The sequence below is a fragment of the Delphinapterus leucas genome, chromosome 5, assembly GCF_059928025.1.
Source record: "Delphinapterus leucas isolate spDelLeu-1000000601 "Yukka" chromosome 5, BTC_Dleu_Yukka2, whole genome shotgun sequence".
In the NCBI taxonomy this organism is placed as follows: Eukaryota; Metazoa; Chordata; class Mammalia; order Artiodactyla; family Monodontidae; genus Delphinapterus; species Delphinapterus leucas.
Genome location: NC_143133.1, coordinates 4794651 through 4815379, shown reverse-complemented (window position 1 = coordinate 4815379; position 20729 = coordinate 4794651). Strand labels below are relative to the sequence as shown.

The 20729-nt window shown below is 37.7% G+C and overlaps 1 protein-coding gene across 10 annotated transcripts in view; it reads left to right on the top strand.

Annotated features, from left to right (window-relative positions):
* NAA15 (N-alpha-acetyltransferase 15, NatA auxiliary subunit) overlaps positions 1–20729 on the top strand; it is a 76246-nt gene that overhangs the window by 46998 nt on the left and 8519 nt on the right. For 7 of the 10 annotated variants that reach the window (XM_089911484.1, XM_089911486.1, XM_089911482.1 and 4 more), the window contains 7 exons: positions 747–899; positions 1693–1821; positions 2919–3132; positions 11441–11634; positions 15045–15173; positions 16347–16455; positions 18869–18967. In XM_089911484.1, coding sequence (XP_089767610.1) covers positions 747–899; positions 1693–1821; positions 2919–3132; positions 11441–11634; positions 15045–15173; positions 16347–16455; positions 18869–18967 — 1027 coding nt within the window. The remainder of the gene's footprint in view (positions 1–746; positions 900–1692; positions 1822–2918; positions 3133–11440; positions 11635–15044; positions 15174–16346; positions 16456–18868; positions 18968–20729) is intronic. The other 3 variants (XM_089911487.1, XM_089911489.1, XM_089911488.1) reach the window with 1 other exon arrangement.

The window sequence follows — 20729 nt, the reverse complement described above, 5'->3', positions numbered from 1 at the left end:
GCACGTGGGCTCAGTAGTTGTGGCTCACGGGCTCTAGAGCACAGGCTTGGTAGTTGTGGTGCACAGGCTTAGTTGCTCCGCGGCATGTGGGATCTTCCCAGACCAGGGCTTGAACCCGTGTCCCCTGCATTGGCAGGTGGATTCTTAACCACTGTACCACGAGGAAGTCCCCCAAGTAGTGTTTTAAAAGCACTTTTTTAAAGCCAAGTAAGGCTCATTAGTTTTGTGACCTTCCCAAATGGACTAGTTAGACAAAGTAGAATGAGGATCATTGTGGAATGTCCACCAGTGGTCCTAATTGTAATGTTTCCATGGTTCTTTTGGAGTAGAAATTTGACCATCCTTTTGCCTTTTATGACCTTTACAGTAAACTTTGTTGTTCTGGCTTAAAGATTTTGATTATTATTTGTTCTTTGATTCAATGATTATTTTTGAGTATTCACTATGTGCCAGGCACTGTTGTAGTGTGTAGTCATTGAGGTTATAACAGTAGACAAAATTTTTAAAACAAACCTTTACTATCTATCTTTACTAGAGAGCTTATATTCTGCATCGCCAGAAAGGTATCAGAACTTATATTTCTGTAGAATGTATGCATCTACGTTGATTAGGGTTGTAAGAGACAGAAGATTACTGTTTCTTCCATTTGTGTTTTAGTTATTTATGAACAGGAAACTAATTACTTGCATAGTAAAATTAGCATACTCTGACTGGTTTATTTTGCTTTTGTACCCTGTTATTATTAGCATGCTGGGAATATTAAAGAAGCTGCGAGGTGGATGGATGAGGCCCAGGCCTTGGACACAGCAGACAGATTTATCAACTCCAAGTGTGCAAAATACATGCTAAAAGCCAATCTGATAAAAGAGGCTGAAGAAATGTGCTCGAAGTTTACAAGGGTTTGTACAGCTAGTTTTCTTGCTTGTGAATAAACAGTTCATACTTGTATACCTTGTTTATTTTTCAAAATTTTACGACTGAAATTTTTAATATCAAGACAGGATTTTAATTAAATTGCCTTATCAGAAAAAACTGAAATCAATATTAGTATAAAACATCATTTTTTAAATATGGTTGTACAGTGGGTTTTTTTTTTTTTTTTTTTTTTTTTTTTTTTTTTGCGGTACGCAGGCCCCTCACTGCTGTGGCCTCTCCTGTTGCGGAGCACAGGCTCCGGACGCGCAGGCCCAGCGGCCACGGCCCACGGACCCAGCCGCTCCGCGGCATGCGGGACCCTCCCGGGCCGGGGCACGAACCCGCGTCCCCTGCACTGGCAGGCAGACTCTCAACCACTGCGCCACCAGGGAAGCCCCTGTACAGTGGGTTTTTAAACTCTGATTTATATTGATGTATGTTCAGTTGAAATTTTTAAGGGCGAAGGGAACTAATACTAATTGAACATCTGCCGTGTGTTACTGTTCTGTTTCTTATGTTACTTTCCATCCCCAATTATGTAGACCTTTTGATTAATCATTTACCAGGTTATATGTGTATATTTTTTTAGTGGTTAGAAATGCAATTCTAATTTCTTTCACATATTAACTATTCCCTCTTACCCTGAGAATGGTTTAAAAAATTAGAAAATTATTTTGAAAGAATTCAAATCAATTGACCATCTTTCCTTCTTAAATCCTATGGTGGAATAATGTATTTATAAGAAATTGTCTTTGAGTGTGTGTGCTTTTCATATAGGAAGGAACATCAGCAGTTGAGAATTTAAATGAAATGCAATGCATGTGGTTCCAGACAGAATGTGCCCAAGCTTATAAGGCAATGAATAAATTTGGTGAAGCACTTAAGAAATGTCATGAGATTGAGAGAGTAAGTACCACATACATAAAAGTTTCTCATTTCATTTTGTTACACATTGAAAGTTTTGAGGAAATCCTATAGTTTTTTCTCTTCTCTCACCTTATAATGTATAGTAAGTGATTTCTAAAAACCAGTGTTCATATTTTTCAAGTTTTATAATGGAAATAATAGCAGACTTCCCCATTGTCTACTCTTCCTGCCAGAATTTATGTAAGAAACTTAAGGGAAAGTTTGTATCTTGGCTGCGTTTTCATTGATTTCTGAATGTTTCTGCTTCGTTAATACATACAAAGCTCATTAAGCTATCCCAGAAACGTGTTTGTTGTGGGGTTGATTGGTGGTGCCTTATGCCCTGATAAATATTATTTATAAGCTTTGAAGCCTTTTCACAGTACTTCTGTAACCTATGTAATTCCTCATGTTCTGATAAATTTATTCTTTTCTTAGTTCTTTTCACTTCTGAGTCATTTCTATCACTAGTAGTTGGCTTTCATTTTTTATGATTTTCATATATAAAAATAATTTATATAATTTCATGCTTGCTCTGTTATTGAGTCGAGAACCCCAGAGCTTAGTTGAAATGTGTTAGCTTCCGGTTGCTTGACTTACTCACTGATTGATTTCTCACCCACGTACCAGCATTTCATTGCATAGCATTCAGATTTGTATTCTCAGAAAAATTACCAAATACTGCAGTATTAAAATCCTTTGCAAATTGTTCTAAATATAAAGACTGGATGTTTAACATGTAAATCTACTGTACTGCACTATTATGTATGCTAATAAATTCTGTTGGATTTGTCCTGATAGCTTTATTTAAGTATGATTAAGGAAGGAATAAATATATGTATTTTAAAGCATTGTGTTTCCTTTCATTCAACAAGTAATTCAGTGCCTAAAGTATGCCATTATACTATGCTAGGTGATGGCCAATTATATTTGCTTATTTGATATGCAAAGTATTTAAATTGAATTATTGTCATTTTTAATATTTTTAAATTTTACTGATTTTTTTTTCATGCCTGAGAAGTAATTCCAAGGCTTTCATTTTTGTAGTTTCTTTGCTATTGCTGTACTTCACTGTAATAAAAAAAAAATTTTGTTAGCATTTTATAGAAATCACTGATGACCAGTTTGACTTTCATACATACTGTATGAGGAAGATTACCCTTAGATCATATGTGGACTTATTAAAACTAGAAGATGTACTTCGACAGCATCCATTTTACTTCAAGGCAGCAAGAATTGCTATAGAGATCTATTTGAAGCTTCACGACAACCCCCTTACAGATGAGAATAAAGAACATGAAGCTGATACAGGTATAATAATCAAAGAGTTCTTATTGTTTCTGTGGTGTGTATGAGTGTACTTATGTTTTTGTGTAATGTAGATTTTTCCTGAGCTTTTTTTTTTTTTGCTGTGTTGGGTCTTTGTTGCTGCACACAGGCTTTCTCTAGTTGAGGCGAGTGAGGGCTACTCTTCGTTGAGGTGCGCGGGCTTCTCATTGCGGTGGCTTCTCTTGTTGCAGAGCACAGGCTCTAGGCTCGTGGGCTTCATAGTTGTGGCTCACGGGCTCTAGAGCGCAGGCTCAGTAGTTGTGGAGCACATGTGGGATCTTAGTTGCTCCACGGCATGTGGGATCTTCCTGGACCAGAGCTCGAATCCGTGTCCCCTGCATTGGCAGGCAGATTCTTAACCACTAAGCCACCAGGGAAGTCCCTTTCCTGAGCTTTTTATTAAGCACCTTGTGGGACAATGTTATACATGCTTTAGAAAATGGTGATGACCATTTTGTGAATTTTTCTAAGCAACAAAAGAAAAATACCGTTTACGCTAGTCTTTCAAAAGTTAAGCAAGAGGGCTTCCCTGGTGGCGCAGTGGTTGAGAGTCCGCCTGCCGATGCAGAAGACACGGGTTCGTGCCCCGGTCCGGGTGGATCCCACATGCCGCGGGGCGGCTGGGCCCGTGAGCCATGGCCGCTGAGCCTGCGCGTCCGGAGCCTGTGCTCCGCAACGGGAGAGGCCACAACAGTGAGAGGCCTGCGTACCGCCAAAAAAAAAAAAAAAAAAGTTAAGCAAGAATTTAATTTGTAACTGATCACTAGCTTTTAAGGAGTTGAATTTCATGAACTTTACATTTAATATCTGGTTTACCCAATACTATAAATTGTTAAGTACAATACTATACTATTTTTATATTAGTGTTGGAACTCCACATTAGTGTTGGCCGTCAGTATATCTAGTTATTTCTCCTTTTAGTAATAATTTATAATTAACCTACTAAAAGGTAAATATTGCTTGAACACTAAAACCCAGCTTAGAATTAAGCCAGTAAAATTGCTCAATGATTTACCATTTGACCAGTTTTAACATGCCATTTTTATAGCAAGATGTCAGGATGTGTAGGGAGAAATCTTCCTTAATTATTTGGGAAAGGATCTCAGCATAAAAGTGACATAGGAATGTAGAAAGATAAAAATTAATTGTTCATCCAAATATTTTGTGACATTTTCATGGCAAAAATGTTACAGGAGTTGGGACATAAAAACTGTGTCAGATTTTTTTTCTTCAGTCCTGAGTTTATGCCTCTCCTGATGTTATGGTTGGTTACTTTCTGTACTTCCTCCTTCTAAAGTCCTTTGGATCTTTCTGTTAATTTGTTATTAAATTATATTTCCTGTTACCTAAGAACAACTTAGAACTTTCTAAGGTCACATGTAGAAACCCTTGTACAGATTTCACTTGAATCTCTATCTGTCGTTGCTTCTTCAACTGGCAAGAAGACACCAGTAAGAATCTACAGGACAATTTATCATTGAAGCTGAGAGCAGCGATCCTCTGGCTTCTTTTGTTTACCTTCCTTTTTTAAAATAAATAAATAAACTTATTTATTTATTTATGGCTGCGTTAGGTCTTGGTTGCTGCGCGCTGGCTTTCTCTAGTTGCGGTGAGTGGGGGCTACTCTTCCTTGCGGTGCGTGGGCTTCTCATTGTGGTGGCTTCTCTTGTTGTGGAGCACGGGCGCTAGGCACATGAGCTTCAGTAGTTGTGGCTCGCGGGCTCAATAGTTGTGGCTTGCAGGCTTCAGAGCGCAGGCTCAGTAGTTGTGGCGCTTGGGCTTAGTTGCTCCGCGGCACGTGGGATCTTACTGGACCAGCGCTTGAACCCGTGTCCCCTGCGTTGGCAGGCGGATTCTTAACCACTGCGCCACCAGGGAAGTCCCTGTTTACCTTCCTGTTCACTCTTCCTGCCTTCCACCTGTTCTTCAAATTATGCAAATAATGCACAATTAACTCTTTTTTTTTTTTCCTAAGATGTTGGGGTAGGAGTTTATTAATTTTTTTATTTATTTATTTTTGCTGTGTTGGGTCTTCGTTTCTGTGCAAGGGCTTTCTCTAGTTGCGGCAAGCGGGGGACACTCTTCATCGCGGTGCGCGGGCCTCTCATTATCGCGGCCTCTCTTGTTGCGGAGCACAGGCTCCAGACGCGCAGGCTCAGCAGTTGTGGCTCACGGGCCCAGTTGCTCCGCGGCATGTGGGATCCTCCCAGACCAGGGCTTGAACCCGTGTCCCCTGCATTAGCAGGCAGACTCTCAACCACTGCACCACCAGGGAAGCCCCCACAATGAACTCTTAACATACAAAGTTGAAACAACTTAGAAAAATAACTAGCAAATGTGAAAATCCCCTTTCCCTTTTCTCCTACCCGCAGGCTGTCTTCTTTCAGAGGGCTACCCCTATGAAACGTTCAATTTCCTTTGTGCACAATTACCATTTTCAGAGCTTGATGTGCACACATGCCCTACACACACCTTTCAGGGTAGTTCCTGTGGTTGTTTTGTTCGTTTTATTTTTATAGCCCATAAATGGGATGATATGATTCATAGTGTTTTGAAATTTACACTTCTTCCCGTTCATTTTATAGTATTGTTCCTTGTCTGGGCACAGCTAATTTCATCATCAGCCATTTTAATGGCTCTGGGAATCCATGTGGGTCCCCCCCAGCCCCTTACAGTGTTACAGTAAATGTCCTGTAGGCCATCATTATGCACATATTTTATTATGGATTGTTAGGAGTGGAAATTGCTAGGTCAAAGAGTATGGGAAATGTATAAAATTGCCTTCCATAAAACGTTTTTATTGCCACCAACAGTGGACTGATATTTTATTTTATTGCTAACACTGAAAATTGTCCATCCTTTACATTTTTGTTACTTTGGGAAGAACATCTAATTTATAATTCCTAGATTTTTAAGAGTGGAACACCTGCATACGTTTTCATGTGGCCTTTAGGTTTCTTATGTGAATTGCCTGTTCATATCTTTTGCCCATTTTATTTTGAAACTTCTTGGTTCGTAGGAGTTCTGTACATACTCAGGACTGTAATCCTTATTTATGTGTTGCAGATATTTTCTTCCTGTCACTTAGGTCTTATGTTTATTTACAGTGGGTGTCTTTCTTTATGTAAAAGCTTTAATTTTTCTGAAATCAAAGTTGTTTAGTCTTTTATGGTTTCTGGGTCTTGCTTAGAAAGGCTTTTCTCCTTCAAAATGTAAAATATATTTATAAATATCCTCTATGTTTTCTTATATTATTAGCTTTGTTATTTTTACATTTGGGTGTTTAATCATCTGGAGATAATTTTTATATGTGATGTGAGGTGGAAGGTAGCTTTTTTTATCCCCACGTAAAAGACTGCTGACTCCTAAATAGTGCTTATTGAATAGGTTGTCCATATTCCCCACTTTTTTAAAATGCCACTTTTATCCTGAAGTAAGCTCTGAAAAAATACTTTGGTGGGTTGTGGGCATGGTGTCTTGTTCTCACATATATTAAAACTTAGTGTGAAGACACAGTAAAACTATGTTGTATTGACATCAGTACACGGGTTTCTCTTCTTATCCATTTTTCTCTTCTTAATCTAACACTATGTCTTTCGATTTTTCTTGGCTTTACATGTTAATTTTTGCTTATGTAAGAACTGTAGAGTTAATTGATCTTCCAGAAAGTTTCTTTTGGAGTTTTAATTTGAATTGCATTTAACATATAGATTACTGTTTGGGGATCAGGAGATCTTAAACAACATCGAGTCTTCGCATACTAGAATGCATGTATCTCCTATTTATATTTTAGTGTAATTGTTGTGTTATAACTTCAGCAAATTTACTCTTAGCATTATCCTTACATGTCCCCCTTTCCCATTACAGTATTCCAAATGAATATTGTTATAGTTTTTGTATGTTGGTATCCTTATTGAACGTTGATATTAGGTTTAGTAGATTTTTCAGTTGATTTAAAAAAATTTTCTACGTAGGCCGTTATATTACTCTGTAGTCAGTTTAAGTATTCATACCTCTTTTTTCCCCCATGGCTTATTGCATTGGTTAGTGTTGCTGAAATAGTGCTGATTAGTAGGAACAATAGTTTGCTTGCTGCCATTTTTTTCCTTAGACACAGTGCTTCTAATGGTTCACCAAAAAGCTTGACATTTATAGCAAAGATCTGGTAGGTACCCTTTATTTGCTTGAGAAGTTATCTTTTGCTTCTCATGTTTTTACCCTTTCAGTAAACTTAAGAGTCTTCATATGGCCAGATTTCTTTCATTTTGCATTCTTATGTGTATGTTAGTTTGGCTGGGTAGAATAGTCTAGATTCAGATGGTATTTTCTGGGTATACACATATACATGCATATGTGCACATATACACAAACACAAATTTTTTAAAAAAAGATAATGCAATATTCTAGCATAGTAGAATTTTCCTTTGGCTCCTCCTAAGCTAAAATTTTGAGTCTCTATTAAGTTCACACAAGTACTAGCTAATTTATGTAAACTTGAGATAGTGCCTATCCAGATAATTAGCACTAAATTAAGTGAAACAGGATTTGGACTCTTAATGTCTATATTAATTTCCTATGTGGATTCCTTTCTCTATCGTGGTGTGGCAATTATTGTGAACTGACGAGTCCTCTTAAGGCAGGGAGAGGTATTACAGAATAGGGTCACGAACTAGCCTGTGGGCCAAATCCATACTGCAGTTTGTTTTGGTACATGAAGTTTTATTGGGACCTAGCCAAGCCCATTCGTTTACACGCTATCTGTTGCTCTTTTTGTGCTATGACAGCTGAGTTTAGTTGCAACAGAGACCTGTGGCTTGCAAAGCGAAAAATATTTAGTATCTCGCCTGTTGAAGAAAAAGTTTGCTGACCCCTGGTGTAGCATAGTGGAAAGAGAGAGTTTAGACTGGAGGCAAAGTGAAGTGGATTTACATCCTTGCTCTGTCTTTTACTATCACTCTGAGTCATTATTTTTCTTCTGAAAGCTCAGTTTTCTGATACATAAAATAATATTATGAGGTTGTTGAGATTGTTAAATAAAATAATGTGTGTATTGTGTCTAGTCTTGCAGTAAAGATGCAAGTGGTAGCTGTTATTTCACAAATCATTAAAAGGCCAGAATTTATGTGGCCACTCACGCAGTCTTGTGTTTCTAGGATGTAATTTTTAGTTCTTGTTTGAAATTTTCTTTTCTAGTGGTAAGGAATTCTTTACCAGGAAAAAGAGAAACGGGTATAAATTTGTTTTTATCTGTTGCTGCATAATAAATTACCCCCAAATTTACCATCTTGAACCAACCATTTCCATAGGTCAGGAATTCAGAAGCATCTACGTGGTTCGGGCTCAGGGTCTCTTAGGAAGTTGTAGTTAAGATATTGGCTAGAGCTGTAGTCATCTGAAGGCTTGGCTGGGGCTGGAGGATCCATTTCCCAGATGGCTTACTCGCATGGCTCTTGGCAGGAGGCCTTAATTCCTTAGTCTCTCCAGAGGGTGTCTTGAGTTCCTCAAGACATGGTAGCTGGCCACGCTAGAGAGCAAGGAGGAAGCCATAACACCTTTAATGTTCTCTTCTCTTGACATAACACCCTGCCACTTCCTTTACATTTTAATTTGTCGAGTGGGTCACCAGGTACAACCTATACTTGAGTGGGAAGGAGAAATCAAAGAATTTGTGGACGTATTTTTAACTGCCATGTTCTGCATTCTGGACACAAATTATTTACATTCTTAATGCAAAATATACTTGCCCCTCTCAAGGCCTCCGTAAGTCTCATCCCATTACAGCATTAGCTCAAAGTCCAGATCGTTATCTTGTGAATGAGGTGCACATGTTCATGAGGTTTTTTGAATATGGTTCTTCAGTGTAGCTCTTCAAGTAGAGTTCTTGATATGAAATCCTGTGAATTAGAGTTCTTGATAAGAAATCCTGTGAACCAGTATAAAGTGGTGAGAGAGAGGCTAGGCGCCCACTGTAGACACAAAGGGGTGGTGAGGGGGGAACGGGAGGCACATTGGAGTTACTGGTTCATGTCAATTCTCATGTCCAGTTGGGTCCAGGTTAGCAGTTCTTTGATGAGGACTCGAGACCTAGGAATAATTCTTTATGGATCTTGGCTCTGCCCTCTGGGTTCCTGGTTCTACCTTCTGAATCCTTCTTTTTTCTTGAAAGTTAGCGTTTGTCTGCAGCTAAGTAGTTTCTTAATCCGCTTCCAAAATTTGGGGGTGGGGTGTCTGAAGACCTCTTTTCATTTTATTGCTATGTTCCTTTCAGTCCAAGTTTCCGTGTTTCTACCGTTATAATTCTCTTTTAAACTTCATGGATCTTGTGTGAATCTCATTGAAATCCACACGCACAAGTATCTTTGTCTACTTTGAGACCTTGCTGAGAGGACAAAACTTCTAAGTTTCTTAGAAGGTCTGCTGTGTGATTGAGAGGATCTGTGGATCACACCCTTAAAATTTTTAAGAGAACCTTTGTTTGACTAGTAACTGAGGCACCATTTTTCTGAATTCTGAGGCTTAACAAAAGATTTTAAAGCCAAATTCTCTGCTCTCCCTTTTGACATGTTTTCCTGGCAGTGCCCTGTGTTTGATCTTTGCTCAGCAGCCATTTCTGGAGAGGCTGAGAATTTTCAAAAACCTCAAGTCCCTGCTCCTTCCTTTAGTTTCTTTCTCTTGCATTTTTGCTAGAAGCAGCAAGAAGAATCAGGTACCATCTTCAAACCTCTTCTTCCCCCCACCCCTCCATGTTTTGGGGCCTAGAAATCCACCTAACGGGATCATCCCGTTCACTTGATGCATTGTATAAGTGTTGCTAAGCTGTCTGCCTCTATGCGATTATAAGTGTTCCTCACTTCACTTTAGCCCTCACTTGCAGCCTCTTCAAAATCTAGATATCTATTAATAGTCTAAGGCTCTTAAGCTTACATTAATTCTCTTTTCCAAGTCTTGTCACCTTTGGCCACTCTCTGGTCCCAGAGCCACTCCCCACATTTTCGGGTTTTATTGCAGCAGCATCGCACTTCCAGGGACCAAAATATGTTGGTTGTCTATCGCTACATAACAAATTGCTTAGCAGATTTAAACAACAAACATTTATTTCCCAGAGGTACTGGGGGGCAGGAATTCAAAAGTCACTTAGCTGTATGATTGGAAAGACTTATGGTCTCTCAGGAGGTTGAAGTCGAGATGTCAGCCAAAGCACCTGAAGGATTGGAGAATCTGCTTCCAAGATGGCATGGCCAGAGGACTGTTCTTGGCCACATGGGTCTTTACATAAGGTGGTTTGGGTTTCTTCACAACATGACAGCTGGCTTCCTCTGAGTGATCCAAGGGAAATCAAGGAGGAGTCCACAATGCTTTTATGTCCTAATCTTGGATGTCATACACTTTCATTTCTAGTACATTCTATTAGTGAGAAGTGAGTCACTAAGTATAGCCCACATTTAAGGGAAAGGGAAATAGACTCCACTTTTTGAAGGGAAGAATTTATGGGCATATTTAAAAATCACCACAGTGGTGGTATATTTTAGAATGAATTTTTTCATTTCTCATTATTAACAAGTATTTTCCAAATAAATACTGATTGTACACGTAGCTTTCAGATTTATTGCTTTAAGTCTAAACAGTACAGATTTTCCACTTTATTATGGCATGTTTATCAGTGATTTCCAGTCTTTTTTGAAACATTCTATAGTTGTACCTCAAGGGATATTGTTAATTTTTAATGTCAAATTTTAAATTTACTGTGTAGTTATTCATTATTCCTTCAACAAATATTTGAGTGTTTTCTCTGTGTTTTGGTATGCTGCTAGGCCCTGTCAATACAAAGATTATGAGTAAAACAAGGTCTCTTCCACCAAGGAACTGACGGTCTAAAAGAGAAATAGGTGTATAAACAAAGTATTATGACAAGCAGAATATGTGAGGCACAGTGGCAGCACTGTTTGACAGGATTAGAGAAGGCATAACTAAGAAGGCATGGGACAGTGCCATAGAGTTATGAACCAGCTTGTCACATTCCTAGAATTGCAAGTGGTTTACTGTTGCTAGAGGAGCTTATGTGCTTTTGAGTTTTGCTATGGTTGCCACAATAGGGTGGGTTTCACAAGTTTTTTGAGGAGGTTAGTGTTCTTTAGCAAATGTGGCACTATTAAAAGGTACACATAGGCATATGAACATGTGTAACATGAAAGATTTTTAGTGGGAGTTTATATGGGAATATTACATAGTAATTGGTCATTTCTAATCTGATTAACATGTTGATAATTTTATTAACACTTGCTGCTTACAGCAAACATGTCTGACAAAGAGCTAAAGAAGCTACGTAATAAGCAAAGAAGAGCTCAAAAGAAAGCCCAGATAGAGGAAGAGAAAAAAAATGCAGAAAAAGAAAAGCAGCAGAGAAATCAGAAAAAGAAGAAGGACGATGATGATGAGGAAATTGGAGGTCCAAAAGAAGAACTTATTCCCGAGAAGCTGGCCAAGGTACTTAAGAATAGTGTTTGGCACAATTGAGTGAAATTTCATGACCACCTATTGTCATTTTATGTGGTCTTATTCAGCCAATTTGATTATAGATTTTAGAGTAAAAAAATCACTTTAAATTTTAGCTTGCTTTCCCTTCCTTCCTTCCTTGCTTCCTTCTTTCCTTCCTTCCTTCCTTCCTTCCTTCCTTCCTTCCTTATTTCCTTCCTTCCTTCCTTCCTTCCTTTCTTTTCTTCCCCCTCTCTTTTTTTCTGATTGTATCTCACATTTAGAACTTGAAATAATGATTCTGATCCAGAGTAATCTAGTATATGATATATTGGAAAGTTTTGGCTTTTGAGTCATTCTGATCTGGGACCACATATTAGCTCTTACACTTCATTGTGTATCTTGGACATTTTGTCTAACCTCTCTGATGGTTTTCTCAAATATAAAATGGGACTCGGAAAAATCCCTACTAGGCAGAAATGTTAGGACTAGAGAAAATATATGTGTAAAGAATGTAGTGTCTGTTGTAAGTGGTAACATTGAACTTTTTATATCTAGCCTAAATTGAGCTTTTTAAAAAGTGAATTCTGTATGTCTCTCTCTCACTCATGTTGTCAGTTTACACCATTTCTTTATTGTATTTACTGTTTGTACCTAATATCTTAAAAGTCCTCAAATATTTTCCCCAAGCCAAAATCTTACCTGCCACTTTTAAACTATTAAGCTGAAACCAAGGCATTCGTTGTCCTGTGAATCATTTTCATCAGTAACATACATACGCACTTTTCTTCTGGCCCTTGACACCCTCCTACTCCACGTGCAGATAATTGCATGACTTACTACGTTAAAGCAATAACGTAAGCATATTGCCCTAGAGTTCAGTTTAGCCTTACTAGTAACTAAAAATTCAAAGTCATTGATTGCTTTATAACTAAGGAAAATTATAATACCTAATGAAGAGTTGGAAAATATTTTTAGAATTATATCAGAGCAGATGGACAGTAATATCTCATGGCAATATTACTGTTTAAGAACCATAGATAAATGTAGCTTGGATTTCACAAAGCTGTATGTACAAATAATTGTGTGCTTTCTAAGAACAAAGATACTGCCTTTTTATTGTTGTTGGGAGCTTACTGGAAGAATATACAGGGACGTGAAGAGCACCGAAAATTGACCTTTTAGGCCCCATGGAAAACTAGAGTTACTCGGGGATAATACCGACTTTAGGGGCTTTTCATCTTTACGCCTCAGCATTTTTTCTTGCTACCACTTTTACCACCATCACTGACTGCCTGCCACTGTCATTCTTTCCACTTGCTTTCTCTGTGTCCCACAACTTTACTTAATGACTTTTTTTCTTGTAGCTCTTTATGTCTCGCATTATAGTTCTTAAAGAGGGGATCTGTTTGGATTTAGTCAGTGTCTAATAAGGAGTACCCCACAGAGCAGAATTCTTGTACCAGGTCTCCTTATACACTATTCCATTTTCTTTGTGTTTCACCTATAACGGCTGCTTTGGGGCCAGATGTCAAGTTGTAGTCTAAACATTCGTAGCTAGAGGGTTGTAGTCTCACAACAAAATAATGCCTACATAAAGTGCTTCTGACTGCTTTATTTGAAAGGAGCCTAGTGGAAGGCACCCACCTTCATGGACTGCTCTTCAGTATATGCTGTTCTTACCTGTTAGGCACATAACACCTTTCTCTTCCAAGGATAACTGCCTCCAAGATGCCCCCGTCTGATAGCATCCACAGTCACCCATATTGCAGTGCGGTGGCAAGGCCAGATTACACCAAGCCCTCATAATCAGGAGGGACGCTGTAGGCTATTTAAAAAACTGCCTGCCAATTCTGGGCCTATAATCTGTAGTTGCCTTTTTTGGGGAGGGGGGTTATATTTCATCATTCTTCCAGGTAGTAAATGATAAATTCAGTTCACCAGTTCAGGATAATTTAAATAAAATAAAAGCATTGTTAAATTGCAGTTATTCCAGTGAAGAAGGAGAGAAGGAAAATAGGAAGAGGTTTAGTTAGTGAGTTTAATATTGAATTAACTGAGTATACATCTGAAAGCTTGGTGGAATCTGTATTGCTTGTTTAGCCAGGGTATCATGAGCAGTAGGTGGTAGTTGGTATTCATGAGTTTTCTCCTGTACCATCCACCCTATGCGCCTCCGTGCCTTTGGCCGACATTCATCTCAACTGGATTTTTTTTCCTTCTATGCACACACACGTTCCTTATAAGGGTAATAAGTCTCTAGCACTCTGTCTGTATAGTGTTTATTTTTAAACTTCAGTTTTAAGCTAGCATACGGTGTTAGACTTTGTGTCGCTGTGCTGCGAGTATAGGGAGATACACTCCTATACAACATATTTTAACACTCGGATTAGAATTCAGGCCAGTTCATAAATTTTAAAATTGCACGTTAAAAAAATGCCCTTGCAAATGTCTTAAATGGCCCATCAACACAGTGCAGTCCCTTTCTGTATCTATTTAACTTAGGTAAATTCAAATCTTGACAGGATGTAACTTTTTTTCGAGACAGAGACAGAAAAGAGTATGCATGATGCTGGCAGTTCCATCCGCTACTTCTCTCAGTGGACATAGGGCCCCACCTGAGTTTGCGGTGGGGGAGGTATGACTGCCGTCTCAGTTCTTGTGCTTCTCAGAGTGTGACTATCTTGCTACAGTGATTGCAATTTTGGTACTTAAATGTGTGGTTTTCGTACATATAATGCAAACTAGTGATATTATATATTCATATCTATATCTATGTGTCTGTCTCAACAACTTCAGGGATTTTCAAGGGTAGTTTTGACTTTTTTTTTTTTTTTTTTTTTTGCGGTACGCGGGCCTCTCACTGTTGTGGTCTCTCCCGTTGCGGAGCACAGGCTCCGGACGCGCAGGCTCAGCGGCCATGGCTCATGGGCCTAGCCACTCCGCGGCACGTGGGATCCTCCCGGACCAGGGCACGAACCCTCGTCCCCTGCATCGGCAGGCGGACTCTCAACCACTGCGCCACCAGGGAAGCCCTGACTTTTTTTTTTTTAATCTTAAAGCACTGATTGTAGAGCATCATCCCTATTTATATGCTTTTGTTTATACCACCCTCTACTGCACTGTATATATGTAAATGTAGAAATGCAGTTAGCTTTATTTTGGTTATGCACCTATATTTATTGTTTAGGTTTAGCTTGACAAAATCTTCCCTGTGCGAGGCACACAGGAGCATGCAGGGGCAAGAGACCCACATCTCCTTTGGGGGCGTATGTTTTCATTTATGAGAACTGCAGACAGAATTCATTCCTCTCTTTTTCCTTTCCAAATCAGACACTTGGTTTCAGTCAGTGTGATGCTTGTCAAATGTTTGATTCCACTTCCCAATATCCTTTTTTGTTTCTATTTTATAATAATAACAGCTGTATCTCCCTGGAGTAAATTATCGTGGTCAATACAGTGACCCTCATTTCCATCTGTACCTCTTGAGGAATGAAAAGCTTGATGTGCCTGGGTGGCAGTTTCAGTTTCCAGCTCTCTACCTTTCCCTGGTAACTATTTCTCCCCTGTATACCACAGATTCTAACTCAGTAGAGCATAGAGTCATGGGAATAGGAAGCCGAATATTTACAAATGTGAGAAAGGCATACTTATGAGGGCGCTTGTTTTCTCCTCTGTCTCTTGATATCTACAACTATTAGAGTGATGCTGTCATATATTGATTTCTGGCATATATCCTTAAGAATAACGGCTAGTGCTTTACATACTAGTACAAGGTAAATCCTATAGACACCGTTTATGGCTTGACTTGGTTTTGTTTGTTTGTTTTGTTTTGTTTTGTTTTGAATGCTATTAAATAATTTCCTTGGCCAGAAAATGTGTTGGTGAAATCACAATTTACTGTACTGGCAGAAGCATGTTGGACAGATATGGCATATCCGAATTCCATTGAGGGTAAATTGTTATTGCCTCTGTGATGAGAGAAGGTGAATATAGGACCCAGATGTTCAGTGCCCTTCTGATAAATACAGTGTTGTTACCTACCTCCACCCCAGTCTACGGAGAATAGTCTTGTCTCCGTACTCAGTCTAGGAGTAGAGTAGCACAATTATCTAGTAAGCATTATACTTGCCCGGTAATATCACAGATATATAATTAGTACATTTATATAATTAATGAAGGGTGGTAGAGACAGAGTTCTAGAAATATAAATCTTTTCCAGTGACATCTCACCAATAGTATGGCATTTGAATAAATGTAGATTTCTGTAGAATTTGTAGTGGAACAAAGCAACACAGAGTGGATACTGTACTATTTTCTGATAGCTTGATTATACTCAGCATTCACTCATTCTTCAATGTTCTCTACAGTTTTTAAGCCCTTTTCATCCTATTTCACTTCCCTTCTCTGTCTTTTTTTTTTCCCTTGGCTATCTTACCTGTTTCTCATACTGTCTTTCTTTTCCTGGTTTTGGTTCTATTTAGTCTTCTTCTTTACTTGTTGGATAGTTTCTATCCAGAGAAAATGTATAATCTCAACAGTTAAAAACCAGTGAGGAGTTCAAAATCCTCTTCCTTTAGATTATGGGTGGGTGAAATATGGCAGTGTGTTTCTGGGTGACTGGTAAGTGATTTTTAGCAAAAAAGTGTTTTTGATAGAAAGAGTAAATTCACATCCCCCCAAAATCTTGCTTCCATTTGTATAATATCTTTTATTTTTGTTAGGTTGAAACTCCATTGGAAGAAGCTATTAAATTTTTAACTCCGTTGAAGAACTTGGTGAAGAACAAGATAGAAACTCATCTTTTTGCCTTTGAGATTTACTTTAGGAAAGGTAGGCAATTAGGGTACAGTGGCCCTGATAAGATCAATCACGGAATTTCTTAGCTACAGTCACCCAGTTCTGATAGCCTCACCACTGTAGGGTGTTTTGGCAAATGCCAGTGCGGCTTCCTCACAGAAATAACCTCCTGTTTACAACATGCTGTGGGAAAGTACGATGATGTGATTTTCTCTTCTAGGACATTAGCATCAAAAATAGATATACAATATATAACCAGGATTAAGGTGAAATATAGGCATTATCATGTTCATATGTGGATAAAATTTAGTAAATACATAATACACATAGATCTTAGAATAGTGTCTGATACACAGTAAGCATTAAATAAATGTCAGCTATTAGCCTTTGTTATAAATAGAAGATGTGATGTTTGAGGTGTATCTTGAAGAATGTACCATACTTCTAAAAGAAAAGATGCACAGAAGGGAAGAGTATCCATGAAGAAAACACAAGTGTGTGTTTGAGGTTATCTATATTGCCTGAGCCACATAAAGGATAAATGGAGGATCTTGGTTACCAGATTTAGAATTCTTATAGGCTATACGTAGTAGATACTAAGAAGATTTTACAGTATTGAATTGATGTGATCCAAGTGGTTCATTGAAAAAAAGTTTATCACTGAGGTGATACATATTGAAGGAAAGAGAAACTGGTTAGTAACATCTGATAAAAAGTTACTGCCCCAAACAGTGTAACTGTCCTGCTAAACAAGATAGAATAAAATGGTACCTCTATAGAGTACCCATGCTGGGACTTCCCTGGTGGTCTAGTGGGTAAGGCTCCGTGCTCCCAGTGCAGGGGGCCTGGGTTCCATCCCTCGTCAGGGAACTAGATCCCACATGCATGCCACAACTAAGAAGTCCGCATGCTGCAAGGAAGGTCCGGTGTGCTGTAACTAAGACCCAGTGCAGCCAAAATAAATAAATATTTTAAAATAAATAAAATAAATTTAAAAAATCATGTTTATCAAATGCCAGGAAAAGGTTGCTATATAACGTTGTTTCAAAATAAGATTCAGAACTAGCTATAGTTTGATTTTAATCTTTATTAAGATATTTATATGAGTATGTAAAATAGAAAAGTAGCCGGGAAGAAAATAGATCAAAAGATAAGAGATTGTCTCTTGATGGAATTTGAGTGATTAAAATATTTTTTTATATTTTCTATTTTCCACAATGATTTTGTTATAATCTGGAAAATTAATAAATAGTCAAGTAATTTAAAAACTTTTAACAGTTAACACAACTTTTTTTTTTTTTTTTTTTTTTTTTTTTGCGGTACGCGGGCCTCTCACTGTTGTGGCCTTTCCCGTTGCGGAGCACAGGCTCCGGACGCCCAGGCTCAGCGGCCATGGCTCACGGGCCTAGCCGCTCCGCGGCATGTGGGATCTTCCCGGACCGGGGCACGAACCCGTGTCTCCTGCATCGGCAGGCGGACTCTCAACCACTGCGCCACCAGGGAAGCCCAAGACAACTGTCTTTTAAACAAATATTCTTGCATGGAACCCCAAAGTATAAAATACAAAAGCTGTTCTGCTTTAATTGGTGAAAGGCAATCTAAATTCCATTCAGTTGGCTTCTTTGCTGTGTACTAACCTCTGAATCACTCTCCAGCGTTGCAACAGTGTGAAATGGGCAATGACAAAGGACATAGCAGTATTTTTAGCTTTCTGAGTGTAGGGGGTAAGGGAAAAGGAATTGTCAGAATTCAGGGGTTTGAATTTTGATATTTGGAGAATGATACCAAACTAGGAAAGTCTTAACAAAGAGGTGTTTATGGATGAGACTTGGAAGCGTGGTGAGTATCGGGTGCAATTTTCCATTCATCAGGTGGAAACACTACTGAAGCTTGGAGAACATGGGGGATGGGGTGGGAGGAGATAGCACTGAGAAAGATTAGAAAATGACTAAGGACATAACCTTGTTGAATACTATACCTTTTGAGGGGGAGGAGAAGCCGGGGATTGACAGGGGAAGAACAGTCAGGTAGAAGGGAAACCGTTTCATGTGTCACAAAACACAAGAAAGGCATAAACAATATTAGTTTCAAGCGTAAACAATGAAGTTTTCTAAGTAATGGGAAAAATTAGTTTATTTGACTACAAAAAAGAGGTTAGGGAATGAAATGGCTTCAAAATTTTCTTGTTTATATGGCATTAGTTCAAGTAATGTTGAATGCTATCTAAATTTTTTATACTTAATAAAACCTTTTTTTTCTTAAAGAATGTTGCGTGGAAAATATTAGCTAATGTTGCTAATCTGAGGAAATCATTTGCCTTAGTCATATGTTTCAGTTCAGATGTGATTGACTCTAAATGAGTTTTTCTATTTGTAAGAAATTAGTCCTCCAAAGGAGGACATCTCTTTTTATCAAATGATCAAAATATATCTTTTTCTTTTTATAGAAAAGTTTCTTTTGATGCTGCAATCAGTAAAGAGGGCATTTGCTATTGATTCTAGTCATCCCTGGCTTCATGAATGCATGATCCGACTCTTTAGCACTGGTATGTTTTGTTTTCCATTACTTAAGTATTTGACTCCAGTAGTTGATAGTGACTGTGTAAGTGATTTGTACAAGTTTATCGTAAACTCAATCATTTTAAGGCTGCTGTGTATTAAATTAGCTGAGGGGGAAAAAAAGTGCTCTTTTCTTTGTGGTAAAGGTCTTTATTTTCAGGCTAGAAATGTTACCTGATTTTGACATAGAATCATTCAGTCCAAATATTTGAGAATCACCTTTATTTCTGTTTCTAAAAAGTTAATAAGTTGAATTTTTGAATATTTTCATTATGTAAAACTACTCAGTAAATTGTTCTAAAATTAAAGTAGCTCTTTGAAATTGATCAGTTATCTCATTTATCTCTGTCTTTAGCACAGTTATTTGAGTCATAAAATCTTTGTCACTAAATACAGGTTAAAAAGAACTTTAAAACAGTTGTTGCACTTTTCAAATGTTTAGACAGTAAGATCCGTACATTATAGTTTTAATGCAAAGTAAAGCTACAGAATTTTAGAGGATGAAAGGTGGAATTTTATGCTAATTATCTCCTTTTATAGTTGAGAAACCTGGGACCCTAAAAGACTAAATTACTTATTCAAGATAACATCAATAATTAGTAATGAAGCAGGGATGAGAGCCCAAGTCTTCATATTGTTCTTTCTACTACAAGAGCTTTAAGTTTAGAATAAAGTACTCCTGTAGTCAAGTAGTGTTGTTTTTGTTTTTCTTTTTAAGTGACTGGATAAGGAGAAATTGAATCTTTAATATAACAGTCTGCAGAATTTGGAAATACTATTAAATTAGCTATCTCATTACTGAATACTTAGCCCCATGTGAACCCATAAATCATATTAAAATAATGAGATTAAACCAAGCATCCCAGTCATTCTTTTGAAAAATGCTAAATTGTCCCAATTAAGAACATTGTTTTGACTTCTAAGAAAAAGTAAAGCCTTATTTAAATCATATTTATGCTTGTCAAAAAAATGATTCCTGTTACAGAAACTGAATCATAGAAAAATTTTCCTCAATTTTTAAAAATTCTGATGTAATAAATAATGTAACCACATTATAGAAAATAGAAGGAATAATTGCTGTATTTAGAGAAAATAAGGGAGTTTCTTTTTAGTCTCTTTTTTTTGTATTAAAAATAACTTAAGGCTAGAAACAAGTCTTAATTCATTCTCAGTTAAAATGGAGTGCGTTTAAACTATTTTCAATATATACATACTTTGTTTTTATATAGTCAATTCTTTCCTGAAAGGTAATAAAATAATACATATAAATTTTATGGAGTTAGAGACTTTCCTTTGAAATACAAATTGAAAGTGGCATATTTAGATGTATTTGCTTGTAATGAGTGTGTGGATTGATGAACATAATGACCATTTTCTTGCAACAGTTGTTTCAGAAAATTAAAATGCTTACGGACTTCAGAGGAACGAAGGCAGAATGGTCCTGGCATTCAAAGTTAGAATGACTGAGCGGAGTTGATGTTAGCTGTGCCCATTGCTCCAGGCGTTCAGCCGACATCACTGTCAGGAAGAGATTTACAAAGTCATCCTTATTTTCACTAGATTTAGGCATCTTCGTTACTATAACCCACAGGGTTCCTTTAACTAATATATTTGGTTCTTGAGAAAAAGATTTGATTTTGAAGTAACTTTTCAGGAACACGTTTGTCATGTTAAGTTATATTGTAGTAACTTCTTTACAAAGAAATCCTCACAAGTAACACCTTTCCAGAGAGTATGGAGGTAAAAACA